Source organism: Betta splendens, chromosome 6 (assembly GCF_900634795.4).
Source record: "Betta splendens chromosome 6, fBetSpl5.4, whole genome shotgun sequence".
NCBI classification, from domain to species: Eukaryota; Metazoa; Chordata; class Actinopteri; order Anabantiformes; family Osphronemidae; genus Betta; species Betta splendens.
Genome location: NC_040886.2, coordinates 19,078,068 through 19,100,591, shown reverse-complemented (window position 1 = coordinate 19,100,591; position 22,524 = coordinate 19,078,068). Strand labels below are relative to the sequence as shown.

At 50.8% G+C, this 22,524-nt stretch overlaps 3 protein-coding genes across 7 annotated transcripts; 2 read left to right on the top strand and 1 right to left on the bottom strand.

Moving 5' to 3' along the window:
• Positions 1 to 3,311: 3,311 nt before the first annotated feature.
• Positions 3,312 to 6,186, bottom strand: ciao2a (cytosolic iron-sulfur assembly component 2A). Of its 5 annotated transcripts, none has more exons than XM_055509688.1 (5): positions 5,857 to 6,183; positions 5,231 to 5,395; positions 4,057 to 4,139; positions 3,698 to 3,743; positions 3,312 to 3,618 (listed from the first exon to the last, which is right to left on the bottom strand). In XM_055509688.1, the coding sequence occupies exons 1-5, from the start codon at positions 6,092 to 6,094 to the stop codon at positions 3,518 to 3,520; spliced, it is 633 nt and encodes a 210-aa protein (XP_055365663.1). In that variant the 5' UTR covers positions 6,095 to 6,183; the 3' UTR covers positions 3,312 to 3,517. The 5 variants fall into 5 exon arrangements, with proteins under 5 accessions (XP_055365663.1, XP_029009399.1, XP_055365664.1 ...); XM_029153566.3 differs by having other exon boundaries at positions 4,057 to 4,106; positions 5,857 to 6,173; XM_055509689.1 differs by lacking the exon at positions 3,698 to 3,743 and having other exon boundaries at positions 5,857 to 6,186.
• A 246-nt stretch (positions 6,187 to 6,432) lies between these two features.
• spg11 (SPG11 vesicle trafficking associated, spatacsin) lies at positions 6,433 to 20,497 on the top strand. The gene is made up of 40 exons (XM_029153565.3): positions 6,433 to 6,822; positions 7,000 to 7,172; positions 7,252 to 7,479; positions 7,749 to 7,947; positions 8,175 to 8,312; positions 8,379 to 8,749; positions 9,051 to 9,196; positions 9,313 to 9,442; positions 9,507 to 9,662; positions 9,733 to 9,890; positions 9,969 to 10,145; positions 10,272 to 10,343; positions 10,461 to 10,588; positions 10,658 to 10,836; positions 10,931 to 11,123; positions 11,330 to 11,533; positions 11,606 to 11,712; positions 11,782 to 11,927; positions 12,097 to 12,261; positions 12,364 to 12,430; positions 12,776 to 12,938; positions 13,023 to 13,231; positions 13,294 to 13,402; positions 13,524 to 13,683; positions 13,784 to 14,062; positions 14,142 to 14,342; positions 14,452 to 14,559; positions 14,638 to 14,803; positions 15,075 to 15,289; positions 15,428 to 16,136; positions 16,215 to 16,360; positions 16,431 to 16,635; positions 16,783 to 16,917; positions 16,994 to 17,127; positions 17,214 to 17,333; positions 17,477 to 17,645; positions 17,727 to 17,803; positions 17,894 to 18,049; positions 19,964 to 20,115; positions 20,187 to 20,497. The coding sequence occupies exons 1-40, from the start codon at positions 6,608 to 6,610 to the stop codon at positions 20,359 to 20,361; spliced, it is 7,140 nt and encodes a 2,379-aa protein (XP_029009398.1). The 5' UTR covers positions 6,433 to 6,607; the 3' UTR covers positions 20,362 to 20,497.
• Positions 20,498 to 20,633: 136 nt separating this feature from the next.
• Positions 20,634 to 21,859, top strand: LOC129604230 (neuronal acetylcholine receptor subunit alpha-7). Its single transcript, XM_055509690.1, has 4 exons — positions 20,634 to 21,032; positions 21,129 to 21,184; positions 21,262 to 21,332; positions 21,440 to 21,859. Exons 1-4 carry the CDS (start codon positions 21,027 to 21,029, stop codon positions 21,577 to 21,579), a joined length of 273 nt encoding a protein of 90 aa, XP_055365665.1. The 5' UTR covers positions 20,634 to 21,026; the 3' UTR covers positions 21,580 to 21,859.
• The last annotated feature ends 665 nt before the right edge of the window (positions 21,860 to 22,524 follow it).

Here is a 22,524-nt window from a genome sequence, read left to right as displayed (position 1 = left end):
AACCACATGTTTCCATAGCAACCAACAGACAGAGCTCACTAAGGAACCAGGTTATTATTGAAAGTCTGATGGTTTTATTATTTAAGGGGTCGTTCACACGCTGTGAACTGAGTTTCACAGCAGCATCGTTTCACCTGCTCAGCTGAGCCTTTGTGGGGTTTAGCTCAACATGCATTATTCATGTCAGATTCAAATTCATGGCTCTCAGATCAAGTTGAGCAGCATGACACAGCGATGCCAGAGAGCGGAGTGGCCCAGTCAGCTGACGCCTGGTTTCACTTGGACTGGGTCAGACTGGGCCAGATGGTGCCGGAAGGGGTCAGAATGGGGCCGGACGGGGCCAGAATGGGTCAGAAAGGGTCAGACTGGGTCAGACTGGGTCAGACTGGGCCAGACCGGGCCGGACAGGGCCAGAATAGACCAGAATGGGCCAGACTGGGTCGGACGAAGCCAGAATGGGCCAGATTGCACCAGACAGGGCTAGAATGAGTCAGAAAGGCTCAGACTGGGTCAGACTGAAGCCTGACCCAGCTGCCACAGGTTAAGGTGGAAATATGCAGTAAAAGTAAAGTATGAAGATTCATAAAATAAAAGCAGCAGAACTGGACCCAAACTGAACAAACATCTTGAGTGCACCTTTGTAATGTTTGTATATTTGTAGTATTTTAGTATTTGTATTTGTTTTTCAACATCTAATATCCGTTCCTCATACTCATTATCCCACCTTTCACCCACGTTGATTGTGATTGTGTTTCAGTAAACATGCACTGAACATATTACAGTATCTTTTGCACAGTTAAAGAATGTCGTCCCTGTTTTTATACTGTTTTTTGTCTGTTGGTTCTTTTTGACCTGCTGCAAACATAAAAATAAATAAAGCTCTCATCTTAAAGGGATTAGACTGATTTCATTCTTCAAATGCAGCTCTCGCCTTCAAAGCGACTGGAGAGGGTGCGATGGACCCAGAGCAGAGATCAGACCTGAGAGGAACACAAGCCTTGACCCGCTGAGCTAACGATCCATTCCTCCTGGTGGACGTGTCGGAACCAAGGCTCGTGTTCAGAACCAGGTTTCAGGCTCAGCAGAAGCCTCGGACCGTCAGCGGCTGCAGCCTGTGGTTCCAGCAGGTCGCTCTGAGATGAACTGTGAACCACCGGAGGCCACGTTCACAGACAGATCTTGGTTCAGGGCGGGTTCTTGGAGCGGCGCTGGTCAGGGCTGGACGTGAGTCAGCAGGAGCCTCTTCCTCATGTGATCCCAGTGTGACAAGTTCCCTGGGTTCCAGGCATGAATGAGTTAATAGTTATTATGTGCTCAAACGTCCGTGTTGCTGTGGTTCAGTGGAGAGTCCCTGCAGAGCCACGGGCTATGAATGTAACAAGGTCCAACAGAACCGGACCCTGACGGCCCAACCTGTGCATCACTGAGGATGTGGCCCATGGGTTCATCCTGAGGGGAGCACGAACGCTACGCACTCGTGGTTCGGCTGCAGCTCGGGCTCAGTGTGAGCTGGTGCATGTAGGCTTTCCTCCTCTGCCTGCTTCTGTACGTTGAACGTCTATCGCTTTGACCTTTTTATGTGTCTTAAATGAGCCAAGAGGCAGAAGAAGCATCCAGACTCCACTGGTCCAACAGCAGGTGTGGGGACTGTGGTGCAGTAGCTGCCGGCTCATCATTAAGCTCATGCCATTAATGGAACAACAGCTGCCACTCTGTGTGTTCTGCTTTGTAGAGCAACAGGCTGAACTGACTCAGGCCTCTGTTGAGTCTTCTCTTTAATGACGAGAATTCATTAAAGTGCAGGTTTGGCTCCGTGGGCGTAGACATGGTTGTTCAGAGCTGCAGTTGTTTCTTGTGTTGGACGATAAAGCTTCAAAGCCTGTTAACAACAGAAGACGGTTACTGCTCTCGGTGACGAACAACTAGAGGCAGAAGCTCAAACACTGTTTGTAGGAAGCTCTTTTATTTTGTTCTGTCCAGCAGTTCAACAAGCAGCCGTATTGTGATGAACAATAGTTTTGCTTTTACAAGAGGAGTATATAAGAAATATATATACTTTTCTTGATTAATGGTTTATTTAATGTTTTATTTAGTTCATCCTACTTAATAATAGCCATGACGTACAACATTGCAACTTCCATATTCACACATTATTGATATTGGTAGTGATAAGTATCAGTAATACTCACAGTTGGGTTGAGAAAGCCTGTTTATCTGCTCAGGTGTTGAGTGTCGCACTACAAGGGTAGTGAAGCTGTAGCTTATCATTGTTCACACATAGGGTGAGGCAGACGTGGTGCGTGAACAATGGGTGATGAGGAGCTCGGCCGCTACGCCCGGTCAACGAGCAGAGGACCCGCGGTCCGTAGGAGATGCCCCTGCACCAGAGCGGGGCCCACCCCCGGTCCCAACCGGGGGTGGGCAGAAAAGAGACCACCCGGGCACCGGATCCATTTAAAAAGTCAGCCTTCAGAAAATCAAAAGCAAGAGGCAGTTTCCATAGCAACAAAAGGAGAAGCATGAGAAGCAAACAAGCTTCGTCACGATTACAAACATGTTGGTTTACAGTGGGAAGGTTCTGCTCAAAGCTGAGGTTGGGTCTAAGCTGAGGCGTTTTCCCTTCAGCACCGCATGGGACCAGGATTTCAAGGCTGTCGACATCCTCCAGTAGCTTCAGAATCTTTACGGTCCCTGTTTGAAAAGTGTGAAACAGGAGCCGAACAGGAGCCGAACAGCAGGAAAACAGGAGGAAAACAGGAGCCGAACAGGAGGAAAACAGGGGCCGAACAGGGTACAAACAGGAGTAAAAGAGGAGGCAAACAGGAGCCGAACAGGAGGTGAACAGGAGGAAAACAGGGGCCGAACAGGGTACAAACAGGAGTAAAAGAGGAGGCAAACAGGAGACGAACAGGAGGCGCACAGGTTGATGAGTGACCGCTATAAACTGCAGGAGCTGCCGTTTCCTCTGGTGTGACTCGGACCAGCACTGCCCCCAAGAAGTGAAACCATGTCAGTGCTGGAAAAGACGTCTGACTGCTTACAGTCACATTCAGACTCGCCATCCCAAAATACAGGCAGATGTCACTGTAATAAGGAATTTTAATATATCCAGCGACTTCCACACAGTGACATGATGACACGTTCGTGTTTCCAGAGGGAACTTCTGGCTCTTCAGTGTGTTCACCAGCTGATCGACAGACATCAACCAGCCAGTGAAGCTCCATGCAGTGGGACAGAGACGCCTGAACCTCCAGGACAAACCACCTGGACGAGCCAAAGGTAGAGATAAAACCAGCAGCTTCCAGTCGCCATGTGTTCAAGTAGCATTTTAATTGACAAACCAGCAAAATAGACATTTTACATTGTAAAGTAGGAAACGTTTTTGCTAAATGTGCGATGAGGTCTGTTAGAAGAAGCTTTAAACCTCAAATGATGATGAAAACATCAACACACACTGGAAAGAACCGCTCCGAGCCCAGTGGAACCGGAACCGACACAGGTCCAGGCGGCACCGTCCTCAGTCGTCGGGTTCAGTGACACACTGCTCCACGATCTCCCTCAGGTTGGGGTTCTCCATGGCAGCCGCCACTCGCTCCTTATCGTTGATCTGTTTGTTGACTGGGAAGACAAGCGGCACAGTGAGACGAGCAGTCACAGCAGGAGGCCGCCTGACCCTCCACTACAGGCAATCACTCACTGTCCTCCTCGGTCGAATGTGTGCCTTCTGAAATGTAAATTTCCAGCTGAGGAGAGAAAGAAACATCAGCAGGACGTTACATAACGCGTGTTAAATGAAGACGAAGCGACTCAAGCTAGAAACGCGGTATTCGAGCATGTTTGCATCTAAATGAATCCCTAAGTACAGTACACAACTATTATACAGCTTCAAGGACAAACGCAGGATGGATTAAAGGAGCAGCTCCCCGACGACCTCGACCGCAGCCCTCCACCTCTGAACTGGCCGCTTTCCCTAACATTCGTCTGCTGCTGAACCTGCTCCTCAGACCAGAACCTGGGTCCCAGCAGCGAATGGACTTTAAAATCTCTGCTACTCACCTTGTGTTTAAACGGCAAACACCTCTGCAGCTTCACCTGTAGACACAGACCTGTAACACACAGAACAGACCAGGAGCAGTGTTCTCCACAGAGAAGAGAACACACACATTCTTTCACTCAATGTCCGGACTCACGGCACCGTTCTTTCCATCCTGCAGATTCTGCAGATTCATTCAGGATTCTACATGAGTTGACAGAATCTGAAAGTAGGCTGCTCTGCGATGTTAACATACTGATGAGGGACCAGAGTCGGTCTGTGATCCACACACGCTGATCGTCCCTTCAGGCATTTACTTACTACATGTTTGGTTCACGATAGATAGAAAAAAGAAAGATTCTCTTATTCTGGCTTCATGGAGGTGGCTGCTCTGCTTCCTGTTCTGCTCACAATGAGTACGGTTCAGATCCGTGTTCTAAGCCCAGGCTCGGGGAAGGGAAACAGCTAACAACTAACAGCCTGAGTGGCTCTGAGCTACAGGACGCCTCCACTCATCGGCCTTTTCCTTTCGATGTCCTGGGTGAAGCCAGATCCTCCAATCATGGAGCAGCTGGAAACTGACAACATACAGTAATAATCCAAAATGGACCCAGAGATGTGGGCAGAACCCCAAGCGTCTGAGCTAAGAGGAGCTGCGGGTCTTCTGTGTGAACAAAACGCTTCTCCCCAACATGGAGACAAGTGGACCGAGACCCATTTAACCTCAGGAGATCCGTTAATAACATGGCATTAGGAACCAGGAAGAGTTTTCTGTTATTGTAGCTGAAACATGGAGTTGTCTCCTTCAGTCTCTGGTTCTGCCTGAAACAACAGATTAGATCAAAGATGAGTTGCCTGACAAATACGGGCCCAGTGTGAGGATGTTGGTGAGAGCAGGTCTGTCTGTGGCAGCTCCACCACCGGGACCACAGCAAAAGTGAAAAGGTTCCTTTCTGCTCCTCTGGACCATTTTGACACAGCTGACCCAACAGAACCACTGACCCATGACTGGAGGAGCTGCTAATACACGTGGGTGTTATTGTAAATTACATAGTGAACTAATGTTTATCAGGAAACGTGAACAAGGATGAATACAAACTGAACCAGTCGTGAAAACCTTGTTCAACTAGACGAGGTTCCACCGAGTCATGTGGGTCCGAGCAGCAGCAGTTATCAGCGTTATCAGCTGGGACTCACCGATCAGAGTAGCCAGAGAGCAGTGGGGGACGGTTGGAGAGAACTTGATAATGATGAGGAACTCGTCTTCTCCGAGCTCCTGGACCTCCACGCATTTCTCTGTCACCACATCCAGCTCCTCCAGGGTGTTGGGCTTCTCTGGGTCCCGGATCGATCGAATCACGTCTGATGAGAGTTAGAAACAAGATGTGTAAGTGAACTGCAGTGAACGAAGAGTCGGAGCAGGCGAGAAACAGGAAGAAAAGAAAAACAGACCCTCCAGAACCTTCCAGCCCAAGCAACAAACTCCATCAAAGAATCGGGTTTAAGTTCTGCTCCAGTACTAAATGGCTGTTTTCACCAAACTTCCATTATCGTAAACTTAACCTTCGCATGAACGGGTCCTGACCCAGTACCGACCCAATCCTGCTTGACAGGAGAATTTGGTCCCGGCGTCAGCCCACGGCACCGAACACCAAACTTTATCCAGGTGTCTCGGAACCTGTCTACCATGTATTTGACTTCTTTCACACCAAAGTCCCCTCAGCAAAGTCTCCGTTTTGGGCTGCGGACACTGCCCGGTTCGCCCAGTTACTGAAACTTGGCCGACATCAGGTACCGGCTCGGCCCATTCGAGGGTGGCTCACCGTAGACTTCTAGCGCTTTCTCCTCCATCGCTTTGGCCTTTAGGTCATTCCTGTTTCCGACTAGTCCAGAGAAGAATAAAACCTTGTTGACGGTGAGCGACACACAGCCCGACACTACTTCCATGTCCGGGGCAGCGCCATCATTAACAGGCGGACTTGTTTGGCCTTTGACAGGAACTGGAAGGAGCGTCCGTAGTAACTGGGCGGCGGCGCGCACCTTTAGCAGATCTACCGTCATGTGGATCGCATTAGGAACCGGTAGACCGCGTTAATACTGACGTAAAATAGTTTAGAAATCACAGACTTTAGCGCAACCAATGAGCATTCGTGTCGCTCGCGCTTCCTGACTCTTGAATGCAGGCACACGTAATCAATAACCGATCTGTTCCCACAAAAGGAGCGAATAGCAATAGATCCAGTGCGTGTAATAAAATATTAAAACGAGTGCGTTTAAATAATAAAACAGCGTGTTGTGCCATAATTCTAAGATAATTTAGAAACAGAATGAAGTAATTTTGTAAATCGACATTTGATTAACAGACTCTGGTTTCCTATTAGTCAGATCTGATCACATGACTGACGAAAACCTGACATGTGACTATGGCTGTTTACAAGACAGCAGGAAATTCTCCAACTTTTGCTCCGCTGTCGTTGTTTTCTGTTTATTTGGCGTTATAACGCTCCAGTATGTGTCAGTCGCTGGATATCCAGGCCCGTCTTACTTAGAACGGCTTCTCTTCACCGGGTGAACATGTTGGAGGCCTCTCCGCGGCTGGAGAACATCTCCCTGGAGGTAGCCGTGCTCCCCGATCAGCAGCACTGCGGAGATGTAGCGCACATCCAGAAAGCCGAGCTGGCTCCGGACGGCTCTCTGCTCGCGTGTCTGGAGGTCCAGGGGCGGCTGGTGCTGTGGAAGGCGGCGGACAGAAAGCTTCCTCCGGTTGCAGTGGACGGCTGCTACAGAGAGTGAATGTCAAACGGAACCACCACAAAACCCAGATATTTGACTGTTTGAGTGTGAGAAAGCCTCAAAGTCATTCACTGACTCTGGCCTCTGTGTGTGTGTGTGTGTGTGTGTGTGTGTGTGTGTGTGTGTGTGTGTGTGTGTGTGTGTGTGTGTGTGTGTTTCTCGTCTGCTCTCAGCTGTTTGTGGGAGGAGGTGAGCGTCCACAGTCTCAGGCTGCTGGCTGTGGCATCTCAGTGGGACCTGACGCTGCTGGAGGTGGAAGCAGAACGTTCGGCGCCCGTCTCCCTGCTCTGTGTCGGCGAATGCGCTGCACCCGACCTGCTTCAGACGGTCAAACAGCAGGACCCCAGTGAGTAGCGGAACCAGCGGGGCACAGCGTCTGGGCCGCAGTCTGCAGACCCAGTAACGTTTACTGATGTTTTATGCAGATGTGGCTGAGCTGCAGTCCCTGCGCGTGTTGTGCTTCTCTGCTGGCTGCTGCTGCCTGCTGCTCAACAGGAAGTGGCTGCTGCAGGTGCAGTGGCAGCAGGTGGGGGAGCAGCCGCAGACGATGTGCTGCCACAGCCTCCAGCTGGCAGACGGCAGCACTCTTGATGCTGTCCACCACTGCGTCTGCAGAGACACGCTGTTCATCCTCAGCACCACTGGACTCATCTGTATCCTCACTGAACACTGCTCCAACAATACTATTTATTATTATTATTATTACCAATGACAGGATGGATAAATAGGGGAGTAGCCTGCTGGGTCTGAGCTGAGGTCCTATATACTGATGTTTCCTTAGGGTTTTACTGCTGAACCTGTAGCTTTAGTTGTTCCAGTACCAACAGTCAAAACGAGGCTGATCTGCTGTAGTGAACCCCACTAGCAGAATGTTCTACGTGATCTTTCTTGTCTGCGCTGGTCCCTTTAACTTTTCCTCCAGCTGTGTTCAGCATCGCCGGTGGCAGCCTGCTGGCCAGCATCGACCTGCCGGCCTACCTGAGCTCTGGCCTGGCAGAGGAAGCCGTCGCCTCGTTTTCATCCTCCTTCTGCCTGCTTCAGGTGTCACCTGATCTGAGTACAGCCGTAGTGGTGACTCAGTCTCATGCTGCTTTCGCCATTGACCTCAACCACTACTTCAGGTACAGCAGCAGAAAACAATTCACAGTTCACAGTTCATTGTTGGAGCATCATGTCATTCTTGAACTAGAATCAAAACTGTGCAAAGCAACAGATTATGTATTAAATATAAACCAACAGCACCACACGATTAAGACCTTTGTAAGAAAAAGCACTCAAACTGCTTTGTCCTCCCACTGTGTAGATTCTGACGGGAAAATGAAGGTCTGCTAATCACTTTGTCTTCCAGGGTGCATCCAGACCACCTGCTGTGTGCAGTCCCCACCCCTCGCCCCTCTCTCCAGCCACAGCACACCAGAGACCAGGACAGCCTGCCGAGCTCCAGCTGTAGTGTCACCGCGCTGGGATTCACCTTCGGTGTCGACCGGTGAGCTGCTCACACACCACATGTCACGCCTCCAGTACTGAAGCCTGACCTCTGGTTTGTCTGTAGCTCCTGGGAAGCTTGCCTGGCCTCCATGTACAATAAAGCCCTTCATCCTCCGCCTGCCTCTCAGCTCGCTGGAGATTCCTGGTCCTCCTCTCTCCCCCACTTGCACTCCCACTGGGCTACGTCTTCAGGCTGCAGCAGAGTCCCTGCTGGTGGGGCAACCACCGGATTCTCCATCCAAGAACCGTCCACCCCATCTCTGCTCACCGTCTCTGATTTCTCTGCCCTGCTGACCTTCGTCTCGCCTGGAAACAGACAAACCACAGTGGCCTTTTGGGATTTGGAGTCTGGGAGTGTGAGCTACCACCAGGCAGAGAGCGTGGCGGTTCCAGTTCAGCACAGTGGACTGAGACAGCACAGACTGCTGCTCAAGAGTAAGTCAGACTCACACTGGTGTTTGCTGAGGGGAAAGTGAAAGCGAACCTATCTGAAAGGCTTGAAGTTCCTCTTCGCACACAGACACAAATTCCTCACGCCCGCAGATTTCATTCCACATTAGAATCTGCTGTCACTTTCTCCCCAGATCCCGGAGTAAAATGTTCTCAGAACTAATTAGGCTTCATAAAGGAGACTGAAATTGACAGACACTCAAAAAACAATCTCTCAGAGGCTCAGAATCTGAAGCTTTGTCCTCCTCCCTTGACTCTGTCTCTCTCTTTCTCTCCATCTCACCAGATTCTGGTATGTTTCAGGTCTTGTTCTCAGTTTCCCAACAGGACTTGCTCAGTAGGTTGATGCTGTTTGGAAGTGCAGCAACCGTAGATGCAGTTTGTCACCTGAACAACTGGGGGCGCTGCTCCATTCCCGTTCACGCCCTGCAGGTACAAGGAAGCGCTCAGCTTCACACGGCCTCTGCCTCCAGGGACCGTTCAGTGGGAGCTGTTGTCCTGTCCGTGTGACGACCTTCCTTTAAAAGCAGCTTTGTGCCTCTTTTCAGGCTGGTCTGAAGAACCGTCAGCTGGATACAGTGGAGTTCTACCTAAAGAGCAAAGAAAACATCCTGAACCCACCAACAGCGTTGGGTGCTGTGGATCAGCCTGCAGCCTCCAGTTGGAGTCTGTCTGAGAGTAAGTACACCATGACGTTACAGCTCCGAGGTGCTTCACTGACTGTCTCGCTTTGTGTGTGCAGGTGTCCGGGAGCTGTGTCCTGCGTTGGACCTGCTGTGCTCAGCCGTCAGAGAATCAAACAGTGATGCTCAGAGCCGCCAGTTCTCAGAACAGCTTCTCAACATCACAGTGAACTTTGTGAACACTCAGATCCGCTCGGTGCTGTCTGGCCCACACCGTAAGGCGACAGACACACATCAAACTCCGTCTGTGGCCCAGACAGTACAGCTGTGTTGCTCTGTCTGCAGATGATGACGCAGGTGTTCAGAACTGTGTGGACGTTCTGGACCAGTACCTCACTGAGCTGAGGACCTACTTAAAGAGGTTTCCCTGGCCTGCAGGTGGGGACACCTCCAACACAGCTGCTGCTCCTCAGGAGGATGAGTGGGAGCAGCTGGCGACAGAGGTAATGATTAGTAGCCCAAGGCTTGCGTTTGAGCATTTCTTCATATTTCACCACTGTGTGTGCTTGCGTGTGCTGCAGGAAGTGGTTCGTCATTCCATCCTGACCAATCAGATCCCCAGAGCTCAGGCTGTCCTGAGGCGGCGCAGACATCCAGAGCAGCAACTGTCACTTCTGAGGATGGAGGGTCTCCAGCAGGCCTTCATCTGCCTGCAGCGCAGAGACCTGCACACGGCCAGCAGGCTCCTCGTCAACATGGTCCGACCCACTATCATCCAAACATAGACTGAGTCTTCCACCTTAGGTTCTTACTCAGAATCAGAGGAGAAGCAGTTGTCTTTCTAGGAGTCAGTTGTGACGCTTTTTGTGCTTTTCTGTGTCCAGGGATTCAGTGTGTTGAAGCAGCTCCACAGTATCTGTCTGTACACTGACAACAAGGACCTCAGGGACTTTGTGGTGAGTCAGGTTTGAAAGAATGTTGAGATAATAAAACCATTTCCTTTGTGGACTTTGTGGACAGAGTTTGAGCTGGAGACATTTCTTCACCCTGTATTTGACTGGTTGCTCACTCAGGTGGAGGAACTCTCAAGGCACAGTTATTTTCCAGAGGAGCAGATGCAGAGTGTGTTGTTTTTAAAGCAGCTGGAGAGGCTGGAATTGCTGTCTGCGTCCCGCTGTTCAACAAGTCTAATATCACAAAGGTAACGATACTGAGACTCTGTAGGACAGAGATTCCACCAGACCTGGCAATCACTTACTGTCTCTTCCAGGGTGGTTCGGATGGTTTGCAGGGAGGAGGGAGCTGTTCAGGAGGTTCTGAGGGAGCTGGTAGAGCAGAGGAGGCCAGGTGGAGAAAGGGGGCTTTGGCAGAATCTGAGATTGGACTGGGTGAGGAACTGGGACCAGAGCTGCAGGACCACCATCCTCCTGTCCAGACTTTCCCACGCTGGTATAGAACCACCGCCACCGATCCTGAACAACAAATCTATGATTGACTCCTTCACTGACCTTAACAGATTCTGTTCTTGTGTTCGGTCCTGTAGAGTTGAGCCCCTGTGATCCGGCTGTGTTGTGGCGTTATCTGACCGCCCTCCACGACCAGAGCCGGGTGGCCAGCTGGTTCCAGAACAAGGAGACCACAGGCACTCAGTGGCCAGAGTTGACCCCAGAACTGGTCAACAGCAGCACAGTGTGCAGCACCTACCTGAGGCAGAACATCCTGGACCTGCTGGCTAGGTACAGCAGCACCAGGTCATGGGTCTGGTGATGTCCTAATTTCAGAGGCTTCAAAGCAGATTAGCAGATAGGAAGACAGAAATTAGTAGTAGTACATATTCTATCTTAGAAATGTCCACAAGAGTCACATGAAAGGTGTTTGACTTTATTGTGCTCATGGGCTCCTTGGATCCTCTGGGTTCAGCTCTGTTTGTACTTCCCTCCAGGAGCGGTGTGTTCATCCCAGAGGAGCTGGCAGACCTGCAGCTGCTGCTGTGGAGGTTGGCTCGAGGTGGAGGGGTGATGGCGCCGTCTCCGCCGGTCCCTCGGTACCGCTCGTCGCTCGGCATCGACCTCCACGGCCTCTTCATCGCCTTCTGTCTGGATCACAACCTGCAGTACCTGCTCTACACCTACCTGGAGCACTACCGGTGTGTGGTGATAGATGCCACGGTTTGTCCTCCTCTGCTGATTTTCTAACTGTCCACGTCTCCTCTCCACAGACTGACGCCCAGAAACTGCCCCCTGCTGAGCAGCCAGAGCCTGTCTGGACGCCAGCCCTGGTTTGAGATGCTGGTGAAGATCCAGGAGATCACCAGAGATCTGTCAGGTACAAACAGAGCCATTGATCCCACCTGAACCACAAAACAGTGTTTTCACATTTGTTTGACTGTTGCAGATCCAGTTCTGGTCTTCCAGGCCAGTCTCACCAGTGCCCAGGTTCTGTTACCAGGGAGCCAGGCATCTCTCAGCAGTGTGCTGCTGGAGGGACACAGTCTGTTGGCGCTGGCTGCCATCATGTTTGCACCTGGAGGAATCGACCAGGTAAGCAGAACCTCTGATCCCTGAAGGAACATCAGGGCTGTGAAGACAACTACTCGAGGACCTCAACACGGTTCCAGTGCAAGACCTGAGCTGCAGTATGACGCGCACAGAACGGATTCACGCATTAGTTCTACTGTGTTCTGATGGGACAAGTTTGCTTCCTGTGCAGGTCATGGTTCAGGGCCAGAGGTCCGGCTGCTCAGACAGAACAGTCGACCCTCAGCTCCTGAAAATGGCGCTGGCCTCCCACCTCAAGCTGAAGGCAGCACTGTTCCCCACTGGATCTCGAGGAACCGGCCCGTCTTCTGACATCTCCCTGTACCACCTGCTGCAGGTCCCTGTGCTCTCACACATGCTATCACTCAACAGACTGTGCCTGCGTTGCAGTAAAGTTACAGCACATGAAGTAATTGTAGTGAGTCTGTGTGTTTTCCAGTCTCTCCATCCTTTGGACCCATCCAGGCTGTTTGGATGGCAGACGGCGAATACCCTGAGCTCAGCTGGTGAGACCCATACATCAGCATTGGCAACATTAGGGTTGGATGAGCCACCTTAAAGTCTTATTTTATGTGAACTCTGGCTCCAGATGCACTGCTTGGGTTGTGGCTTTGTTAGAGTAGCAGCACACTGAGAACATGTAGCCACAATTGGTGGCACAGTGGTAGAGTGTTGGGCATGGGGATCCCCTCAGGGGATGGGTAAAAATGCAGAGAGTAAATTCCCCAATGTGGGATCAATAAAGTTCAATTATTATTATTATTATTATTATTATTATTATTATTATTATTATTAGCCAAATAAAGCTTGAGGCTAAGTAAAGCTTGTGGAACTCACCTCTTTCTCCACAGAAACCTCAGAGCTGCCTCACTTCTCCAGCCCTCACCTGGTCAACAGGTTCGCCCTCGTGGAGAACCTTGACTTCCTGTACTACCTGCGTCACGGCCGTCCATCCTTCGCCTTTGCCACCTTTGTGGTCCAGCAGCTAAACAGTTGCTGTGATGTCAAACTCCTGTAAGTTCAGCCTGACGCTACAGCAAAGCCAAGCGCTGTTCTGCTGCTCAGCTCTAATAACGGTGTGCGTGCGTGCGTGCTCAGACTGCAGGAGGCTGGGCAGCAGGTGTACCGCTTGGCCCTGCGGTCCTTCAACGCCCCATCTGTGACCTCCGCGGCGGTTTGCTTCTGCGAGCTGCTTGGAGTCTGCAGCCTCAAACTGAGAGTCGACATCAGCGCCTTGAACTGCATCCTGCAGCACTGGATCCACGATAACACACGCGCGTCTCTGGCATCGCACCTACACATTCTGGGTAAACACACACACGTCAGGCCTGTGATACGCTGGCGACCTCATGCTGACGTCTTGTTTCAGTGTCTAAAGGTGTTAAGCTGGTGGAGGCGGAGCCTGGAGCAGCAGAGGAGCTGATTGGCTACTTGGAGGCTGCAGTGACAGACAGTCTGGAGCAAAAGGGCATCGGCAGGTGAGCTGAACTCCATATATACCATACTGTATCTATGTCATTGCAGTCTTTACTGTGGGGAAGTCAGTGACCACCAGCGTCCTGGAAGTAGCCTCTTAACTCCATCTGTGTGTGCGTGTAGATCATCATATGAAGCAGCGCAGGAGTGGGCGTTGCCCGTGCAGTTCTGTCAGCTCCACAGTCTGAGGCTCAGCTCTGTTTACCCCTCCCACTGCGCCTCTGACGGACAGTTCATCCACTTCCTGTTGTTTGTCCAACTGCACAACTTCCCATCACAGCAGGTACACACTTACCTGAGTACCATCCTGTGACAGGCCTCTGGAGATGCTGGACTCTCTGGTCGTTACTTGTTCGTTTAACCATATTTGGTCTTTCCTCAAGGTGAAATCTCTGGCAGCTCAGTTTGGCCCCGCCCTGCAGGCCCACCTGAGCCTAGCGTTTCAGGACCTGCAGCTGTACAGTCAGAGCGGGAGCTGTGGCCCTGAAGCCCAGGGCCACACGCTGAGCAGAGAAGAGGCCTCTGAGAGTTTGGAGCAGCCCATGGAGCTGGTCCAGGTCCTGCTGCGGAGTCAGGAGGAGGCGTCACCCTGCAGATACTTGCTGCAGGAGGCTGTGGTGCTACGCTGCCCGATGCTGGCTATACTGGCTGCCTGTCAACAGGTAAATGCTGCCGCAGGCAGCGGCTCTGTACGATGCACTAATCGCATCCAGTTTTATCTCACTAGCATTTGATTGACAGCTCACAGACCCACTGTCCTGCCTGTGCGTGTGGGTGTTGACTTCTGCTGACATTGTCACTGCTGGAGAAGCCACCACTCACCTGGCTGAAGCCCTTCAACGTCACGAATGGACTTTACACGACCTGTCAATTATCTGGAGGACGCTGCTGGGGCGGGGCTGCGTCAGGCCCCTCCTCCGAGGCTTTGAGCTGTTCCACAAGGTAAAAACGTGCGTTGTGACTTGAAAGTGGTTCAGATTCTGTCGTTGTTCACTGAGCAGCATTTGGGAGGAGCTGGTCTCCCTGAGCTTCAGTCTGCGTGTCTCCTCAGGACTGTCCTCTGGTGCTGGTTTTGAAGATGTTCGAGTTGTGTTGCGACTACAGAAATTACTCTGAGGCCAAAGCGAAGCTGCTGGACTTCCAGAGGACACTCATCACTGTAGGTTTTAACCTGAGCACTGCATGTCAACTGTTGATCACTTCAGGCTGTGAGAGGTAGCTAATGCCTCCGTTACAGCTGAGGAACAGCAGCCCCTCGCCCCCTGGTGGACTCCCGCTGCCGTGGGTGGAGAGCCAGGCCTCCGTGCTGCTCCTCACTATGCTGCAGCGCCGCTCGTCCCAGTACGACCTGCACCAACTGCTGCATCTGCTGGCCGACGTCGACAAACTGCTCAAATCCAACGGTGAGTTCACAAAACATAAAGAAATGTCTGACAGGATGAAAAGAAATGTAAAATTTCCACAGGACAAAATAGATGTCCCAAAAAGGTTTAACTAAGTCAAAGTTATTCAATCACAAAGTGATTTTTTCTAATAATAATAATAATAATAATAATATGAAAAATACTGGCTTCCTCACAGGGTACATGATGAAATGAAATGGAAGAGAACTTTCTAAACGTGTGTGTGTGTGTGTGTGTGTGTGTGTGTGTGTGTGTGTGTGTGTGTGTGTAGGACCTGACTTCAGGAAGCTGAGTCAGCTCAGTGAGTTGCTGCAGGGGACAGGGGTCAGCGTGGCGCCCAGGCTGCTGCAGTCCTGCTCAGCCTCCGTCCAGCAGAGGGAGCTCCAGGCTGTGGTGGACGCTCTGCAGGCTAGAGGACGCTACAGCGAGGCTCGGCAGGTGTCTGTGCTGGCGGGTCTGCCCGTCCAGCGCCTGCTTCTCAGCCAGGTCAGCACCACAGACACATCACTGTAGTAGTGCTGCACACACTCATACTGCAGCTTTCCATGGCAGGCATATTAAACCCACGGATTCTGTTCATCTCAGTTCAGTTTTAATATTATCAACCTGATTGTTTGGTTTTAGCTACTTCAGGAAGTGAACTCCCAGAAGTCTAAGCTTCAGTGGCGACGGCTGGAGACACGAGTCAGTTTCTGGAAGAAATGTCATGATCAGCTGATGAGTGAAGGGACTGACCCAGAATCAGCCTCCCAGTTCTTCCTGTCTCAGACCGAGCCTGAGGCTGAAGAGGCCCAGATGGACCTGCAGGACGCCCAGGAGCGCTGTCTGCTGCTGGGGTTTACTGCTCACTGGCTATCCCTGCTCAACCCGGCTCCCCTGGACAAACTGGAGAGCTTGGAGAAGAAGCTGTGGATCAACCGGGTCCGACAACACGTTCTAATTGTCGCTGTGGAGAAGGAGAGCATTTTTAACTTGACACCAGTCGCTGTCACACCTGAAGCCAACACCTGTGAAGTGCTTATGAAGGAGTTCTCCTTCTCCAACATATCAAGCCTGAACACAGAGGCGTGCCTCAGTCTGGAGGGACTCCCAGGTCCCCCCCAGGACCAAACAGAGTTGAATCCAGAGGAACAGAGTGTCCTGACCTCATTAATCAATCAGTTATTAGATGAGGGCTTTGTCCACGAAGCCAGCCGGGTCTGCCGTTACTTCTCCCTGCATCACCCGGACATATGGGTGGTGCTGCGCTGCCACGGCCTGGCATCAGGGAAGCTGAACCCTGAGACACTTGAAGAGTCTCCAGAGGCTTCACAAAGGAGCAGCTTCACCAGCTGTAAGTAAATGACCAGAGCACCATTACAGGGCCTGGAACTAAACCTTCAGCAGCTAACGCTAGTCTTACCTCCTACAGCTCCTTCTTTCAGCAGCCTGTCCTCATTCGTGATGCTCCCCCTACTTGAAGATGAGGTCACTGTCCAGCTTCAGAGACTGGTGGACCAGTGTCGCCATGGCAGCAGCTACTGTAAACAAGTGCTCAGCCTGTACCAGCTGTCCAAGGTAGGACGTGAGTCCCGTGTAAGCGATCTTTCAGATACAGAGCAGCGACATTAAGCCTGTGTGTCCCCAGGAGCTGCAGTGTTCCTTCAGCGAGTTCTGCCGGGAGGAGCCTCGCTCTGTGCTGGAGAAGCTGCTGCTGTCAGAGCAGACAGAGCGTTTCAGGAAGGCTCAGGCCTTCATCAAAGCCCAGTGTCTGTCTGCAGACACCGTGGCTGAGCTGGTGTCATCTGCTGTGGTGCGCGCACACCTGGCCTCCACCCAGGAGATGCAGCCAGGTAAGAACGGAGCTGCTTTTTGTAGTAGTTATTAGCTTAACATTCAGATTTCTAGATGCTGAATCTTTAATGAAGCCTCCAGGATCCAAAGATGATGCTGGAGTCTCACCGAGCATCTGATTTAGATGTTTCCTGTGTGACCTGCAGAGAGGCAGATACTTAGGCCATCGGAGGGACGAGACTCACTGGTCCAGCTGATCAAACTGTGTGAAGACCCGAACCTGGTGGGAGTGAAACTGCTCGAGGACCTCAACACGGTTCCACTGCGAGACCTGAGCTGCAGTATGACGCGCACTGAAACGCCACTTTACCGTTTGATAAAGCAACAGCTGCTGAGGTCTCGTCTTTTCTCCTGTAGTTGTGGAGCTGTTAATCGTGGCTCATGACTGTTTCAGTATCACCTGTAACATGGAGGGGATCGTCAGGGTGCTCCAGGCCGCCCGTCACCTCAGCCACACCTACCTCGCCCCAGGAGAGCACTACAGTCTGCTGGTACCCGCCGCCGTAGGCATAGCGCCACGCTAAGCCTCTCCCCTTTATAACAACCTGTGTGTGTGTGTGTGCGCGTGTGTGTGCAGGTCCGTCTTCTGACGGGTATCGGCAGGTACGGAGAAATGACCTACGTCTTTGACCTGCTGCACCAGAGCCATCGCTTCGAGATGCTGCTGAGGAAGAAGGTGGACACGGACAGAAGACAGGTTGGACCCCAGCCATTAACCACTGAGAGCTTTCAGTTCTGTTAGTGTTTTGTAGAGAATAAAAGCTGTGTCCATGATGAACATTAGCACAGTGGATGTGATGATGTAGGTGAGCTGTGGTGATAATACTGTATCTCCTGCAGAGCTCCAGCCTGAAGACTGCTCTGCTGGATTACATAAAGCGCTGCCTCCCTGCAGACAGCGAGAAGCACAACATGGTGGCACTGTGTTTTACCATGAGGAGGGAGATCGGAGAGAACCACGAGATGGCAGCCATGACCCAGCTGAAGATCATCGAGTCTCAGGCCTGGGGTGAGACTGCTCACAAACTGTCAGCTTGGAACTCCCACAACTCCCAGAACCAGTTTGATGGCGTTGTTTGCTTGTTTGCAGTGATCACTCCTGATCTGAAGAAGTCTTTGGTCAAGGTTCTGGGCCTGCTGAAGGATGCGGCAGAGAGTTTCTCCAAGGTCCTTGAGCTGCTTCTGCCTTTGACCTGAATCCAGTCTGTGTTAATGATGTTGTCTGTCACTTGATGTTCTTGGTGCTTGTGCTTCTAGGACTCATGCATACGTCAGGCCACTCGCTGTGTCCACATGGCCAAGCTGGTCACTCTGCAGCTGCACTTCCTCAACCAGGGATCAGACCTGCGTGTCATCAATCTGCAGCCGGCAGACCTGCCGAAAACCATCACACAGCTGCCTCTTTGCTTCCAGGTGTGCATAGTAGCGCATGATTAAGTCTTTTAGCATGTCATTAACAGAAATGAATAATTTTAAGTAGCTCAGCTGCAGCTCAGTTAGCCTCCGGTAGCTTCCAGTTAAGCGCTGGGTTGGTCGTCTGTTAGCTTTCCAGTCAGTCTCCTGTTAGCCTCCAGCTAGTCTCCCGTTAGCCTTCAGTCAGTCTCCCGTTAGCCTTCAGTCAGTCTCCCGTTAGCCTTCAGTCAGTCTCCCGTTAGCCTCCAGCTAGTCTCCCGTTAGCCTCCAGTCAGTCTCCTTTCAGTCTCCTGTTAGCCTCCTTTCAGTCTCCCGTTAGCCTCCAGCTAGTCTCCCGTTAGCCTTCAGTCAGTCTCCTTTCAGTCTCCTGTTAGCCTCCTTTCAGTCTCCCGTTAGCCTCCAGGCAGTCTCCCGTTAGCCTTCAGGCAGTCTCCCGTTAGCTTTTCAGTCAGTTTCCTGTTAGCCTCCAGCTAGCCTCCAGTCAGTCTCCTGTTAGCCTCCAGCTAGCCTCCTTTCAGTCTCCTGTTAGCCGCCAGCTAGTCTCCTGTTAGCCGCCAGTCAGTCTCCTGTTAGCTTTTCAGTCAGTTTCCTTTCAGTCACCTGTTAGCCTCCAGTCAGTCTCCTGTTAGCCTCCAGCTAGCCTCCAGTCAGTCTCCTGTTAGCTTCCAGCTAGCCTCCTTTCAGTCTCCTGTTAGCCGCCAGCTAGTCTCCTGTTAGCCGCCAGTCAGTCTCCTGTTAGCTTTCCAGTCAGTCTCCTTTCAGTCTCCTGTTAGCCTCCAGCTAGTCTCCTGTTAGCCTCCAGTCAGTCTCCTGTTAGCCTCCAGCTAGTCTCCTTTCAGTCCCCTGTTATCCTCCAGCTAGCCTCCTTTCAGTCTCCTGTTAGCCGCCAGCTAGTCTCCTGTTAGCCGCCAGTCAGTCTCCTGTTAGCTTTTCAGTCAGTTTCCTTTCAGTCACCTGTTAGCCTCCAGTCAGTCTCCTGTTAGCCTCCAGCTAGCCTCCAGTCAGTCTCCTGTTAGCTTCCAGCTAGCCTCCTTTCAGTCTCCTGTTAGCCGCCAGCTAGTCTCCTGTTAGCCGCCAGTCAGTCTCCTGTTAGCTTTCCAGTCAGTCTCCTTTCAGTCTCCTGTTAGCCTCCAGCTAGTCTCCTGTTAGCCTCCAGCTAGTCTCCTTTCAGACTCCTGTTATCCTCCAGCTAGTCTCCTTTCAGTCTTCTGTTAGCCTCCAGCTAGTCTCCTGTTAGCCTCCAGTCAGTCTCCTGTTAGCCTCCAGCTAGCCTCCAGTCAGTCTCCTGTTATCCTCCAGCTAGTCTCCTTTCAGTCTTCTGTTAGCCTCCAGCTAGTCTCCTGTTAGCTTTCCAGTCAGTCTCCTTTCAGTCTCCTGTTAGCTTTCCAGTCAGTCTCCTTTCAGTCTCCTGTTAGCCTCCAGTCAGTCTCCTGTTAGCCTCCAGCTAGTCTCCTTTCAGTCTCCTGTTATCCTCCAGCTAGTCTCCTGTTAGCCTCCAGCTAGTCTCCTTTCAGTCTCCTGTTAGCCTCCAGCTAGTCTCCTGTTAGCCTCCAGTCAGTCTTTTGTTAGCCTCCAGCTAGTCTCCTTTCAGTCTCCTGTTAGCCTCCAGTCAGTCTTTTGTTAGCCTCCAGCTAGTCTCCTTTCAGTCTCCTGTTAGCCTCCAGCTAGTCTCCTGTTAGCCTCCAGTCAGTCTTTTGTTAGCCTCCAGCTAGTCTCCTTTCAGTCTCCTGTTAGCCTCCAGTCAGTCTTTTGTTAGCCTCCAGCTAGTCTCCTTTCAGTCTCCTGTTAGCCTCCAGCTAGTCTCCTGTTAGCCTCCAGTCAGTCTCCTGTTAGCTTCCCAGTCAGTCTCCTGTTAGCTTCCAGCTCACTCAGCTCAGTGACAGATCTTGAATTTCGACTGTTTCCTGTCTCTAGGTGTTTGTGGTGTCAGAGGCGTATGGCTATGCTCCGGACTGGGCTGAGATTCTGTACCAGAAAGTTATCTTCAAAGGAGACTTTGCTTATCTGGAGGAGCTCAAGCACCACCGTCCACTGACCTCCAGCCTGTTTGAGGACATTTTCAGGAGGTGAGATCGTTTTTTCAGCATGTGAGTTCTGACTGGACCTCATCTCAGTGCGTGTGTCGCTGTGGTTTCAGGCTGGACGGCGCCCCCAGCAGCGTCACGGTGAACGTGAAGCGTCTGCTGAGCCACTGCGAAGATGTGTACAGTCGCTACAGACTGGCCTACCAGCACAACCTGTACGACGTGACCAAGCTGATGCTGGAGGACACCAACACCTCCAGCTACCTGAAGGACAGACTCACCTGTTGATGTTCTCCAGGACGCCGACTAACAATCATCTAGAATCAACTTCTGTGTGTTCTGTCAAATCTTCTGTGGAGATTAGAATCTCATTTTCTCCCCCAACAGTTAATTCATATTAATAAACAAACCTTTCAAATTAAAACTGTGAATTACTTTGTGGCAGGTCACAGCATGAGGAGCCCACGTCTCGGGTCCTGTTGGTTCTGTTCAGTGGGCTGTGGGCAGAACCTTTAGGACATGGGTTCACATTTAACTCTTACAAAGCTTGTTTCTAGTGAAACGTTGATTGAATCTTTATTCATCTAAGATAAGAACAGAACAGAGATCAGTCCAGACCAGTGATCGACCTAATTCTTTAATGTGGCGACACAACTTTACAGCTGAAGTCAGACGCCTGGACTCTGAGCAGGAGTCCACCTCGTTGCCACCTTGTTGCCGTGTCTCTGCAGGATAGAACCTCTGGAAAAACATGATTTAGAAACAGTCTGATCTGCAGACAGACAGGTTCTGAACAAATTACCTGCTCAGAGGAACAGTTTGGGGAAACACCTGATGAAGTGTCTGCTCTGAAGGACTTGATTCCTGTACAGCGCGGACATGAGGGGAGGACCAGCCTCATCCAAACACATCGATGGTCCCCAGCATCTCTCTCCTCGGACTCCAGCTTCTCCATGAAGGTGTGTTGGGTGGAGCATCTACGCCCCTCCCTATCCTCTCTCCCCCTCCCTGCTGCTGGTTCAGTTTTAAACTGTGTGGTTTCACATCTCTCTCAGAATGGAAGCTTGGATGTTCACCCTGCGTTTCCTGATGCTCTGCTGCCTTGTGCACGGTAGGTTTTCTCTCACTCTCTCTTTCTCACACGCTCTCACACACACTCACAGAGTAGCTGTGTTGGACTCTTGGCAGGACACTGAATTCAAAAGTCAAAGTCAGGTGTTTCCAACTGCCTGTGCAACTGAAAACAGAACTTATGAAAGGTATAAAACATTCATACAAGATTAAATCACATCAGTATGTTCAAGTTCATCTCCTTTGCTGTTCCACACTTTCATCCTTCAGCGTGTGACGCTGTGTTTGCTTGTAGCTTCTCTGCAGGGCGAGTATCAGCTGCGCCTCTACGAGGAGCTGATGAGAAACTACAACCTGCTGGACCGGACGGTCCAGAACGACTCTCACAGCCTGAGCGTCAGCTTTAGCTTCAACCTGCAACATTCTGATGATTAAACTCAGGGTCCGATCAGTAGCAGCAGCGTAGCCTGAACCTGCTCCAGTCCACGGTTCATCGTTGGCATGATGGGATTTAATCACTGCTGTGCTTCTGGTCTCTCTGGTTGTTGGTTTGAGTTTTGCTATAAACCTCCAGTGAGATGTTGAGTTGGTGCATCATAAAAGTAGAAACCTCACAAAGCTGCTTTTCCCAAAGTGTCGGCTCTTCATTCCCTCTGTTCATCTCATTGAACAGCTTCGTCTGTACCGTCATGTATCATTGGTCTGGATCAGTTCATTTATTATTAGTGTGTTTCATTAAAGAATTCATACTTTTTACACATATCCAGACATTAATCAAACTGACATTATTCATTCATTCATTCATTCATTCAATTCAATTCAATTCAATTCAATTCAATTCAATTCAATTCAATTCAATTCAATTCAATTCAATTCAATTTTAAATTCAATTTTCTTTATATAGCGCCAAATCACAACAAAGTTATCTCAAGGCACTTTACAAAGTAAGGTTTAAAACCTTACACAACTAAACCCAATAAATCCCACATACAGCAAGCATTTAATTTGACAGCAACAGTGGAGAGGAAAAACTCCCTCTCTAACGAGGAAGAAACCTTCAGCAGAACCAGACTGGATGTGGGCGGCCATCTGCCTCCACCGGTTGGGGTGGGAGGATAGAGAGAGAGAAAAGCACAGCAACAACAACAAGCAACAACAAGCAACAACAGAGCACAGGCAGGATGGTTGGACCAGAGACCGGACACAGACACAGCTCTGAGTCCAATGATACCTTTAGCTGAAGAAAGAGTGGGAGGAAGACAGGGGGAAGCACAACTCCCGGAAAGAAAGAGACAAGGTTAGTTGAACATGGAGCAATGATAAAAGGAGCTCAGTGTATAAATTAAATCCCCAGCAGTCTATGTCTATTGCAGCTTAACT

Coding starts and splice junctions, on each gene's coding strand:
- LOC129604230 (XM_055509690.1), top strand. Junction 21,185..21,261: donor GCTCTGCTGCCTTGTGCACG/GTAGGTTTTCTC, acceptor GACTCTTGGCAG/GACACTGAATTCAAAAGTCA. Junction 21,333..21,439: donor GAAAACAGAACTTATGAAAG/GTATAAAACATT, acceptor GTTTGCTTGTAG/CTTCTCTGCAGGGCGAGTAT.
- ciao2a (XM_055509688.1), bottom strand. CDS start 6,094: ATGACGGTAGATCTGCTAAAGGTGCGCGCCGCCGCCCAGTTACTACGG. Junction 5,396..5,856: donor GAAAGCGCTAGAAGTCTACG/GTGAGCCACCCT, acceptor AACTCTCATCAG/ACGTGATTCGATCGATCCGG. Junction 3,619..3,697: donor ACATTCGACCGAGGAGGACA/GTGAGTGATTGC, acceptor TTGTCTTCCCAG/TCAACAAACAGATCAACGAT.
- spg11 (XM_029153565.3), top strand. CDS start 6,608: ATGTTGGAGGCCTCTCCGCGGCTGGAGAACATCTCCCTGGAGGTAGCC. Junction 12,262..12,363: donor CCCTGTACCACCTGCTGCAG/GTCCCTGTGCTC, acceptor TGTGTTTTCCAG/TCTCTCCATCCTTTGGACCC. Junction 13,684..13,783: donor ACAACTTCCCATCACAGCAG/GTACACACTTAC, acceptor TCTTTCCTCAAG/GTGAAATCTCTGGCAGCTCA.